The following is a 12,732-nucleotide window of genomic DNA, read 5'->3' on the forward strand; positions in this document are numbered from 1 at the left end:
GACCGTTAAGGGCATCACGTATCAAGGTGACCATCCTGACTGTGTTTATGTTAAGGTGTTGACATCTGGGGAAGCTGCGGAAGGGCACATGGGAATTCTTTGTACCTACTATTTTTGGAAACTTTTTAAAGTCTGAAATGATTTCAAAACGAAGGGTTAAAACATTTACATTCAAAATGCGCGGCAGGGCAGAGAGTGAGGACGATGCTCCGCCTCTCGACAGGAGCCTGGATTTCACAGGCGTGTCTGTCTAACGTCAGCAAAGGAACACTCAGAATTGTGCATTTCGTTATAATTAAATTTTACATCAAAAGAAAATCAAAACATACTGAGCTCTAGCGAACAGTATGCATTTTGGGGGAAGTATACCGATGCCTGCAATTTACTCTGCAACGTGGGGGCAGCCAGCGGGGCGGAGGGCCGTGAAATGAGGACGGGGAGGGGTGTGACAAGGCCCGTGGCGACATGCTGATGGGAGGCTGCTCGTGGCCGCGGGCACGTGGGCTTCACTGTGAAATGCTTTTCATTTTGCAGTGTTGTGAAAGTTTTCACTGAAGAGTTTAGAAAGGTCTGGGGTGGGGGGATGGGCTGCAGATCATGGCACGCCTCACGGAGGGGGAAGAACAGAGAAGAGCTGCCAGGCGCCCCCCCCCCCACCAGAGGCCGCGGCAGCGATAACGGAGATAAGCAACAGTGGCTGAAGCTCTTCCCACACTTCCATGTGGAAGAAAAGGCGCTTGGGGGGGGGACCTGGGCCTCACTCCCGCTCCCACCCTCTGCAGGGCAGGCCCGTCAGAAAACTCTCCCCACAGCCGCCCTTCCTGCCACCCGCCCAGCCACACTAAGAAGCCACCATGGCTTCTCCTCAGGCCCTCCCCGCACGTGTCCGGCCTCTCTTCTCGGCCAGTCTGAGCTGGGCTTCTAAACGTCCCCCAGAGGTGGTCTAAGCGGAGTCCTCGCAGCGGCAAACTTCTGTAAGAAACTAAGTTATTCAAAAATTCTGTCTGTTCCGCGTTCAAGTTAGGGTACCAAAGACAGAAAGGAGAGGATGGTCTGACAGCTGTGACCCGACGTATTTGTTAAAACAAAGCACACACAGATCCGAGAATCGCCTTCTGCTCTCCTCTGCGATACAGGTTAAGCCACTGACGGTAAGGCATGAAGACGTAACCGCCCCCGCGCCCGCCAAAGAAATCTGCCTGTGAGCATAATTTTAGAAACTGGAAAAAAATAATGTACTTAAATGGTTGAAACATCATTTCTAATGCCAATAAAATAGAAATGTAAATCAGAATACATGATTTGCAACCCCGGGGAAGGAATGGAAGGGAAAAGACACTTGGCCTTCATTTCGCCCCCTCCTGGTCTACAGCCCTTTCCCAGCATCCTCCCTGCTGCAGCCCTGGGCCTGTGGCACATTCAGAAACTCCTACGGACAGAAGGACTAGGGGAGTGAGCCCCGGGAGGGACGAAGCCGGGGGAGAAGCGTGCTTGCAAAGCACTGAAGAATTTGGGGCAGGATCAGCTCCTCTAGTTTTTGTTGTGGCCTGAGGATGCCGGGTAGGGTTATAACACAGCTCATCTCAACTTTTTCTGTCCCACGCTGACAGCAGCGTGCGGGCACGCTGCCTAATTCCTCCCTCTCGACGTTCTCTCCTCTTCAGATCTAAGGGTTTACAGAAAGGAAGACAAATGCTTCCTGTCCTACATGCTCCCAACTTGACTGTTATACGTACGATGAAAAAGGGACCCCAAGAGACTTTTTTCTTTGGGGAGAAGACCCTTTTGAGAGGTTGCCCGTTTCACAGCTAAGCTGGGGGAGGGGAGGAGAGCGGAGGCAGGACTGGAAGAGCCAAGCTGCTCAGAGTTTCACTCGGAGGAAACGGGATTTGCGTGGGTGAGGGAAGTCACAAGCTGACAGCATGTCCCTGCCTCTGGCTCTACCTGGCAGCTTGAAAAACCTGTTCGGAAGCCCCGGCCTTGGCTACCTCACAAGATCTGCTCATTCAGGAAGGCGGTTTCCCATGTATATTCCCACGAGGCGGCGGTGCTCCCTGCTGACCAGCTCCCGCCCTCCAGCTCAGGGGCCTGGGCTGGTTTCCCGAGTCCCTGACTGACGCAGACTGTTTCTGCCTGTCCACAGCACTGGATCCAGCACGCCGGGGAAGGAGCAAACCAAGAGTCCCCAGTAACTCACTTCGGGGTCCTCAGGCGAGTCCCTGCGACCCTCTGCTAAGCACGCCACGTCCTAAGTGTAACTGGATTCGTCTGACTGGCACCGCGCCTCCCGGCGGAGACGCTCTCCTCCACCCACTCTGGGCGCGCGGTGGAGGGGCTGGAACGCCAATCACCGGTCCCCACCCCAGGGGAAATGGGTCTGGACTGTGGGTCCTGGCCAGAGCGCCTGTGGCCGGGATTATGGTGGACTCTGTACAGGTTATCGTGTGTCAGAAGCGGCGCTGCTGCCCTCAAGAACGTCAGGGTAGGGGTGGGAACCTGGGGCCTGGGGGAGCCGAGAGCAAGTGAGACAGGTGAGCTGCCACTCCAAGCCCAAGGAACAGGGAACCGCCGCGGAAAACTTGTCCTCGCCGAATCAGAATGATTTGTGTGTGTGTGTGTGTGTGTGTCTAGCCCCTTGGCAGGAAAAAGGCATCTGCGCAGAACTGGTAACCACAGGAATGGGCAAAGGAAGCTGGGGGAGGCCAGCCTGCTTGCACTGAACTGCAGCAGGGCCCACTCCACAAACTAACACACTGAGGCAATCGGGTACCTCCTGCAGGTTCAGAGGATTTAGCTAGACTGTCCGCACAGAAAGGCTACTGTGTGCAGAATCTCAAGGTCCCTGATAGCACCATAAATATTCTGGGTCGGATCAGCACACACCTCAAGCCGCCCAGCACTGCTGGCTGGTGGCTATGGGCGTGCTGGTACCTACAGGCAGCTGGGGCGGCCTCACAGGAAGGGGCGGGAGATGGCTTTCCTGCAGCTCTTGTTCTTTCACAAGCTCCAAAGTCCATGAGGTCACGGACCGGTGTGGTCCCCCTGCTGGGCCCCTCGGCACGTGCCACACGTGCTAATAATGAACAGGCTGAGAGAGGAATAACGCACACCTCTGAACCGACCTCCGACATGGCCACGTCACAGTCACAAAGCTCTTAAGCGTCAGACACTGGGCCAGTAAGTTGCTAGATAAATACTCTGAAGAGAACCCCTATGCACATTTGCCATTTTCTCCATGGTTTCCAGGCCTGATACCCCACCAGCTGAAGAAAATATAAAGTTCAACTCACTTATCATCTTTCTCATAAATATTTAGTCCAAGGGCATCAACTCCAAGCCAAAGGTCTGTTCCTTTCTTATTTTTTATCTCAAAATAGTTGATCCCATACATTTCCAGGTCCTGGGCAATCTTCAGATACTCCAACATAGCACTGTCTCTGGGTGGGGAGAACAAACATTGGCATCGTCGTCAGCGTGCGCCCCGCGCTCAACAGTTACACCGCCACCAGGAACTGAAACGTAGTACATCACGGAGGACGGGCTGACAGCCAGATGCCTCCGTCCCTCTGCCGGCCTGTGCCCCAAGTGGGCGCCCAGCCATCCTGGACACTGACCACGGGCGTATGTCACGTGTCAGGAAAGAACCAAACTGGCTCGTGCTGCCCACTCTGGACACAGAGGGCTTCCCTTGGAAATTCTATCACTGGGCACGCCCTCTCTCTCTCTGTGGCCCACACCGTGCTTCAGGGAGCCCACCGTCTGCCTCACTTGGGGCCACTGCTTGGGTTTTGAGTTGTTTCCCTCCACAGAAGATGCTCGGGTCAGACAGGAAACTCTAAGGACACAAAGTCTCTGAGGCCCAAACTGCAAATGAACTTCTGAGGATGGGACATCATGCCAAGAGCTGCTGCCAGTGCCCGAGAGGAGTATTCTAGGACAGGCATCTGGTCGCTCCGTTCTCACCAGCCGCAGGTCCCACCCCGACCCTCTCCACACCTCGCTGGTGCTCCTTTATTAGCAAGTGTTTCTCACTTGGGATCTTTTTTTTTTTTACATTTACAACCTTTTGAAGGCAACCACCTTATGGACGATGAACGAATCAGCACCTCTGTGACAGGGAAAAGAAAATGCCTGGTGGGCTGCGAGCAATGCTCCGGCCCCCTTGACTAAAATGAAGAGTTTCAGACACAAGCTTTTCTTTCCTCTGAAACAAGGAGGGGAGAAGGCTGGAGGGACTGAAGGTGTAAACCAAACCACTTCTGCCCTGGTGGCAGTGGGGAGGAACAGCTGGCTTCGTTTGGGAAGAAACCTCACCAGCAGCTCCTTACCTTCCCTGCCCCTCTAGGCACAGCTCCAAGCGAGTCACCTGAAGGACCCGAGTCCCCTGAAAAGAAGACCGGCTCCCAGCCCAGCACTCACTTGAGCATCCCACGGTGCTCGGCGTGCCACACCTGGATCCGGTCCTCCCACTGGTCCCTGGTGAGCTTGTGCTGGTCCATGACTCTGGATCGCAAAGGAAGAGGGCACAGAGCCGTCACCCCAGAGGGCCGGGAGCAGCGTGCGACCGGCCACTGAGCACCCTCACACAGACCCTGACTGTTCTTTCAAATAAAACCACCTACTTCCTAAGATGCGGCATTTCTATTGATGACAATTAACAGCCTGGACGATTTAGAACCTGGAATGAGACAAACCCAGTCTTGCTGGAAACACTTTTAAAAGGTGTTTTATTTTAAGTGGCCTCTCCTTCCAAAAGAGGTAATTTATGCGACCGCCAGTAAATAGAAAGATTGAACAGGGGCCGGTTTACCATATAGACCAGGGAGAGCTGAGACGGTTCCGCTCCGGCACCTGCAGCTCCTGTGAGGAGGGCCCCCTCCCCTGCTGAGTCCCTCTGTCGCAGAGGCCACTCCAGGGTCCACCGAGGGGTGGCAGGGCCTGCGGAAGGCCGGCCTGTGACTGCAGACAGAGTCCCCAGCCTGCAGAACACTCGCCCTCCACAAAGCCCTTCTGCCTCCCGACCCTCCTGACACGACGCTCGCACGCGGGCCCGGCCCCCGCCGGCTCACCTTTGGGGGATCAGCCGCTCAGAGCCAAGGTACCCGGACTTGTGCAGCTCCTTGCCGTAGTCCCCAAACTTGGCCTGCACAGCGTAGGAGCCCAGGAGCACCGCCGTCTCGGGCGGGCAGTAAATCTCATCGCTGAGAATCCCCTCCTTCACTTGCAGGAAGAAAAGCTTCTGGGTGATGTCCTGGATGAGCTCCTCGGACACGTCTTCGGGGTAGAACTTGGCCCGGAACTTGAACTGCAGAGGGTTCTCCTTTCTGACCTCCTGGGCGGACACCTGGGCGGCAGAGGCCAAACCCTCACTGCAAGTTCGAAAGACAAAGACCTGCCTTCCCAACACAGGTTTTAACCACTGACTCAAAAGCGTCCTTCAGGCCAGTTTTCAGAAGATAATGTTTGTTCTGAAAGTCACCTTTTTAGCATGGAAGACAGAAGGCCAGTGAGAGTCCTGTTACACCCTCACACTAGCCCCAGCCCCAGCCTTGGTTTTCTGGGGGCGATGCTATCAACTCCAGGGGACTGCCTGAGTGACCCGTGAATCTGGCCTCTGTCCACATGGCCAGGCCAGCCCTGGACCATGAGCTCACTCTCAGTAATTCCTCACGCCCCCCCACCCCCTTCCATGCCTCCAATCACCCTCCTGATGGGTCCAGTAATATGGGAGGGAAAGCAGGAGTTGGAGAAAAGAGAGAAACTGTCTGGAGAAAACACATTTAGCTTACAGCTTTTCTTTGTAATTGTTAATGGAATTATCCAGTCTTTGGAGTTGAAACTCTTATCACAGGTTCAAACAGAGCAATAACAGATTCTTACAAAACAGTGGATGATTCATGGTTTATAAGATTAACAATCTCATTGGAAAAAAAAAAACAACAAAAGCTAAGGTCAACTAAAAGCTGAGCAATTAAGCATCACACACTCCAATAAGGGAGCAGTAAGGAGCAATGCCAGGATCTCATTTCCAGCAACTACCTCCATTTACTGGAAACCTGCAACCTCTCTGTCTTTAAAAACTTTTACACAAATAGAAAGGAACACAAAACAAAAGACAGAGTTTCAATGTCAACAGAGTAGACCAAACCCAATTAATAGCCTGTAAATAGTTAACATGACTTACTTTTTTATCAAGTTTCAACCAGGTAGGAAATCCTTTATTATCTACATACTGGAGGCCAAAGTACCACACTTCCCGAAGGCCGATGGTCTTAACCACCTGTGTGAAAGAGACGGGGGAGGGGGGCGAAACAGTCATGAGGAACTCTCTGGATGGCAGTGGCCCTGGGCTGCCACCATCACATGGTGCAGCAGAGCTGCCAGGAGAGCGAGGCGCCAGCTTAGACGCCGCGGGCAGGCCTCCGCTACACCGTCTGTTACTAAGACATGAACCATTTACTTTTCTTTTTTTTTTTTGGCCACACTGTGCAGCTTGTGGAATCTTAGCTCCCTGACCAGGGATTGAACCCAGGCCCCTGCAGTGAAAGCACCAAGTCCTAACCACTGGACCGCCAGGGAAGTCCCTGAACCATTTACTTTTAATATAAATTTGAGCAGATTTAGGGTTAACTTTAAATCTTATAAAATGTCACCCCTACTCCTCTGTCCTCCATTATGCGTTTCTGAGTAAAGACAGCTAGGTGGGCCACAGGGAATGGGCCGTAACCCAGGTACACCCACCGGTAAAAGTGTGTGTGTGTCACAGGTGTGACTGCACCTGTCGGGGAGCCCACATGAAAAAGGGGCTGAAAGACACCAACGTGAAGCAGAGCCTCCCCTGGATGCCCGTCTCTGCTCCTCGGCAGCTGGCCGGGCCTCCGCTCAGTGGGGTCAGGGCAGCAGCGGTCCCGGGAAGGTATAGAAGGCGGCGGGCAACAAGCTTCCAGGGAAGGGGGGGAGTGCTCAGCTTCACGCATGCCAAGGGGCGACGAGCACTTTCAACCTCCAGAAACGTGAAATTCTGATACAGGAAGGTAGAATTCAGCCCTAGGTCACAGTGCGTTTCACGTTTTTAAAATTCTCTCCAGTACTAGGACAAAAGTCTCCTGTGGTCCATTACACTGACAGCCCCACGATGGTTACTCTTGTGTCTTGAAGTCAAAAAGCAACTTGCCGTGGACACTTGTTGAATACTGTCAAAACTCTGCCGCATAGTTTTAAATTCCATGACATATAATGTTAAGCCTTTAAAAAAAAGGTTACTATTCTTCAAATATATGGTTTCTATCATATTTAAAGGGAAAGAGGGATGTACACACTAGAAATGAAAATCAGGTATCTGGAGCACTTACAATAAAAACTGAAACACCAAACAAAGTCTGCCTTGAGCCTGTCTCTGCACTGGCCTGGGCTGTGGGGCCAGATGCTTGCGGAGCTCCCGAGTCTCCGTTTACTACAGGCCAGGGAATGACCTGCTCATTCACTCCCTTCACTCACCCAAAAAAGGGGAGGAGGGACTAGACCCGAGTCCTCATCACGAAGCGACAGGAAGGCAGTTTTGACTCTTACCAGAGCTCTCCCCGCAAGTCTGGTGAAGCCCCAGTTCTGCTTTTCGTGGTAGCCAAGTATAGAGGAAGCTGACTGAAAGACCAGGTTTTCTATACCCAATCCTGCTAGTTTCCTAAACCTCCATCTCAACATCTGGATACGAAACCTGCCTCGCCTTCCTCTGCGGGCTGTCCAAAGCCGCACAAGAAAGCCCCATGTACAGAAGCCACTCTACCTCTCCTTCCACTCCATCCACCCAGCTGCAGCCTTAGCCTGGGTCTGACCGGCGTGAAACCATTTCCTGTCCACTTGACTTCCCTGCCCCGTGCCTGTCAGACCCTCGCTGATCTTCAGACTCCCCTTCTCCATCTGCTCCGATGTGGCCGGTCCCCCTTCACGGAGCCGATCAGACTCTGGAGCGGTGGACCTGACCCGGGTCCCTCACTCTCTCGGTGGAAGCCTGTCCCTGGGTTCCCTGATCTGCCACCCATCTTTACGTATGACTCTTCCGTCTACTTCCAGGACAACTGTCCTCAACGTGTTTCAAAGCCCTACTTCTCTCCCTACGGCTCCCCCAAAACAACAAAACAGAAGTAAACAACCTTCCTTTCTGCAGTCCATTCTAAAAACTGACCTGTCAGTCCTCTCTGCGAGGGAAACCCAGCATTCCTAGAAAAATACAATCACTATTCTCTCTAATGTCCCTACCTCAGCCTAAAGCCGACACACAGCACGCAAGCCACACCTGGACGGGTGTGGGGGCCATTCCTTCATCTATGCCTCTGTGGTGTTTTATTTTTATTATTTTATTTATTTATTTATTTATGTATTTAAATTTTTGGCTGCGTTGGGTCTTCGTTGCTGCGCACAGGCTTTCTCTAGTTGCGACGAGCAGGGGCTACTCTTCGTGGCACTGTGCGGGCTTCTCACTGCGGTGGCTTCTCTTGTTGTGGAGCACGGGCTCTAGGCGCGCGGACTTCAGTACCTGTGGCACTCGGGCTCCGCAGTTGCGGCTCGCGGGCTCTAGAGTGCAGGCTCAGTAGTTGTGGCACACATGCTTCAGTGGTTGTGGCACGTGGGCTCAGTAGTTGCAGCTCGCGGGCTCTAGAGCACAGGCTCAGTAGTTGTGGTGCACGGGCTTAGCTGCTCTGCGGCATGTGGGATCTTCCCTGACCAGGGCTTGAACTTGTGTCCCCTGCATTGGCAGGTGGATTCTTAACCACTGTGCCACCAGGGAAGCCCCTCTGTGTTGTTTTAAATGGCACGTTTTGGGAAAGGCAAAGGCAGGGATGTGTCTACTTAAGTCAGTCTCAAGCGACAGCTGGAAAATACTATTGATACTTTCTGGTGATGAAAACAGTGAGCAGAGAGTCACGTGGCAGGAACTCCTTTCTCAGCACTTCGGCAGCTGCAGTAGTGGGAAAGCACCACGGCCCCGCCCGGCCTCTGCGATGGTCTCTGTGAGGGCCTCCGTCACCTCGGAGCCCTGGACTAGAATCTAGTCACAGACGAAGCAACAGCACTGGGACAGGGGCTGGGGGACAGCTACTGCTGAGGAGACTCAAGTGATAGAGGGGGTAGGAGAGAATCGGACAGACTAACTACCTTCCAAGTCTCCTTCAACCGATGCCAGTTAAGGACCACATTTCAGTGACTGGCAGCTGGGCCCGTGGATGAGCTTCCGAGACCTAGAAGCGCATCAGGTGGAGCAGCAGAGAAAGGACGCAGAGCCCCGCGCAGCCCGCAGCCCCTCCCGGATGTCCGTTCAGGAGGAAACATGCCCGGCGTGGCGGAGGGGCGCCGGCCCACGTGCGCCGACGGGGCCTGAGCATCCCCGCCTCACCACACCATGGCGGAGGTATGAACAAGCGGATCTTCAAAGAGCGCGGTGCAACTGGGGTCAAGGCTGTGGAGACGGCCTTTCCTGCCAGGCCTCTGCGTCCACAGTTCTAACACAGACCGAGTCATGTTCCGCTGACCCACGAGCGGTTCCAGGAGCGGTTCCACAGGTCCGCTCCAGCCTCAAGTCCTCAGATTACACGGCATTTCACAACAGGAACACACAATACTGAAAAAAATTCCAACACTAACTCTGGTGACTGAGGGGCGCGCTAGCTGCAGGCAGCGCTGACCCGAGCCCCCGCTTCCTCCCCGTCCGTGCTCTCACCACTGCCCCCATATGGTGCCAGGATTGTCTTTCAGGAGAAACCCTTAGATTTCCACCCCAAGTCCAGTCCCGCCCCAGACAGTAAATGTCTTTATCGTTATCAGGTGAGGCACGGCCAGGGAATGGCCTCAAAATCACAGCACAGGGAGAGCGGAGGCTGCCTTCGACCCCTCCGCTGAGGTGTGAGCCCCCAGGCCCTGCTCACTGGCTTGGGGAAATTAACCTGCTGGGTGCTGACTTTGGGGATGAAAGGGAGATCCCATCAGGCCCAGGGTGAGTCACCTATAGTTTCTACATTTGCCAGGACTCCGCTCCGCTTTCCAGTTTGGTGCTGGGATGCAGAGCATGGCTTGGCCGACCGGCGGGGCCTCTCAGGAAGAAGGCCGCCGACGGTGCAGGTGCCTGTGAACGCACACCCTGCCCCGGCGCCCTACTGGGTCCTCAGTCCCAGAGCAGAATTTACAAAGCCCAGAAAGGTAGCTCTCGCTCTGTCTGAAGCTTGGAACCGTTTCATGGAAGGGTTATCACGGCCCTCACGGTGGTGCACCGCGCTTATTAGAACTCTGCGTCACCTTCAGCTTCCATGAAGAGAGGGGCAGGAGCGCGGCTGGGCTGTTACCTGGCTGGAGGGAAGGGTGTGTGCTGACCTCCGAGGGGCTCAGGACTCTGCGGCTGCAGGGAGTGCTGGAGAGAGGCCGCCTGGCCCCACGCCGTCCTCCACTGCACCCCGGCCGCGAACCAGATGGCAGGAAACGGCCAGGGGGACCGTGGAGACCCCAGCGGGAGAGGCGGCAGCCAGAGCTCTCAGGTGAGGCTCCGGCTCGTGGAGACTGCACGGCGCCTCTTCTCCTCGGGACTGCGAACAGGGGCCCCCCGGGGAGAGTGTTTACGGCAGCTGAACCCCGCTGGCAGGGTCTACTTCACAGCAAGAAGCTAGCAGCCAACCAAGGTAGTAAATACGCTCGGCAAAGTGATTCCGATGCTACAAACACTCTTTTCTACCTGGGAACCCGCTCTCTCAAGTTCACAGAAACCAACCTGATCGAAAAGCTGTTTTCCTGTTGTATTTGGCTGGATGGCGAACTCCAGCTCCGCGTCCATGGTGGTAACTCGGACGTTGATCTAGAAAACAGAATGGAACACATTACACTTAACCGGGTGTTTTTAATAATCTCCGAGTGCCCCACCTGAACTCAACGGTCCTGGGCAACGTGGTGAGAGTATGTCCCTCCTCCGCACCCATTCTCATACCTGTCACCACACACAGAAACACACCCCCAACCCCAAAACACACACCACCCCCCCAGCTCTGTGCCTACGCGTGCAGTCTGGATCCAAATGTGTGCCCTCGTGGCTTTAATAAAGCACAGGCGCGCTCAGGCCTGTTTTTCTACAAAATACTTTGATAACCGTCAACATATTTTCCATACACCGTCTCACATTCTGGCCCCACGACAGCTAAGTGAAGCCGCCTCTGGGCGTTCACACCAAGTCTGTAAGTGACGGGAGAGGACAGAGGAGGGTCTGTGCACCATGCTGCCAGCAACTTCAGAAACCACCTCGACAGTGAAGAGAGAAACGGCGAAATGGTCACAGACACATCGGAGAGGACAGAATACTATGTAGTAATCTGAAAAGGTAATTATGAAGACAGTGGGAGCATGGAAGCATTGCTAGCATAGTAAGGTCACAAGGTGGCAGTGATGGGAAGGCCTGAAAAAATGTCTTTAATAGTGCCATATTGGTGGTTTAAGGAAATTTACTTCAAGGTCATTTTCCAATTTATCGCTTGAAAAAACCCAGAATTTGCTAGCATATGGAAAACATGCAAATCTAGCTACCTTGTATCACGGTCCCAAAGGAAAATAACACAGCAGCTATAATGCTTAACATTAAGAAATGCTTGCTTCTCACTATTTTTCACGTGAAATATATAAATAGCTGGATAGACATACATTCCAAATTCGTCCTAACACAGACAGAAATGTAACGAGGACACAGACTGACTGACTGTATTTATTATTTTAAAAAATTTATTTATTTATTTATTTAATTTTTGGCTGCGTTGGGTCTTAGCAGCGTGCGGGCTTCTCTCTCTAGTTGTGGCTCGTGTGCTCAGTAGTTGCGGCGCATGGGCTTAGTTGCCGTGCAGCATGTGGGATCTTAGTTCCCCAACCAGGGATTGAACCCGTGTCCCCTACATCGGAAGGCAGATTCTTAACCGCTGGACCACCAGGGAAGTCCCCTAAATGTATTATTTAGCTTCCTGATATAAGAACTAAAAAGTGGCGAGTTCCGAACGTGTGTCATGCCTTGGCTGGATACTTAGACTCTGTCTAAGTTGAACAAAAATTAGTCTTTACAAATCGAAAATCCCCTAACACTCAAGACTGTGATGATTGAGAGATACTTTGACACACATACAGCCTGTCTTAAAGGTTCTCTGACTGATATAACATATAGAGAAGTCAGGCATAATTTTCCAGATTTTAATAAACGTTTCCTCTCCAATCACAAGTCTACAAATTAAAGAACTGAAGTTTACTGAGAAGACTAGGCACATTTTGGATTCTTCAAGTTTATTAAAATATAAAAACCTAAGTTTCTTCCTTTTCCTGCCAGCAATAATTTAAAGAAATCACAAAATGGCTGCTCTCTCAATTACGGTTCCAAGGGCACATGAGAGAGATGTGAGAAGCAGCCCCAAAGTCAAATGTTCTGTAACAAACGCAGCTCCAAATTAAATTACACTCATAAGCCCACAATGACTGTCACACTCGAAACTGAAGTGGAGGGACGCGGGGCTGACAAGTGCTGGGCCTCAGATACGCTCTTCTTTCTCTGTTACCTACTGATTCAGAAACTGAACCACCAAACAGTGTGTACCGAATGCCACTACCCTGGTTAAGGTGCATATAAGAGACCAGAGGTTCACGAGTAGGAGATTTCAGACTCTAACACCTACATCTCGATCACCTCTAAATTTGAGGACCAAGAAAAAAATGTCACCTCTGGAA

At 52.7% G+C, this 12,732-nt stretch overlaps 1 protein-coding gene across 1 annotated transcript in view; it reads right to left on the reverse strand.

The window, feature by feature from the left end:
• Positions 1–12,732, reverse strand: part of EZR (ezrin) — a 49,348-nt gene that overhangs the window by 13,559 nt on the left and 23,057 nt on the right. The window contains exons 3-7 of the mRNA XM_033867921.2: positions 10,754–10,837; positions 6,185–6,280; positions 5,070–5,344; positions 4,420–4,503; positions 3,291–3,437 (exon numbers count right to left, since the gene is read on the reverse strand). Coding sequence (XP_033723812.1) covers positions 3,291–3,437; positions 4,420–4,503; positions 5,070–5,344; positions 6,185–6,280; positions 10,754–10,837 — 686 coding nt within the window. The remainder of the gene's footprint in view (positions 1–3,290; positions 3,438–4,419; positions 4,504–5,069; positions 5,345–6,184; positions 6,281–10,753; positions 10,838–12,732) is intronic.

The sequence above is a fragment of the Tursiops truncatus genome, chromosome 12, assembly GCF_011762595.2.
Source record: "Tursiops truncatus isolate mTurTru1 chromosome 12, mTurTru1.mat.Y, whole genome shotgun sequence".
Taxonomy (NCBI): Eukaryota; Metazoa; Chordata; class Mammalia; order Artiodactyla; family Delphinidae; genus Tursiops; species Tursiops truncatus.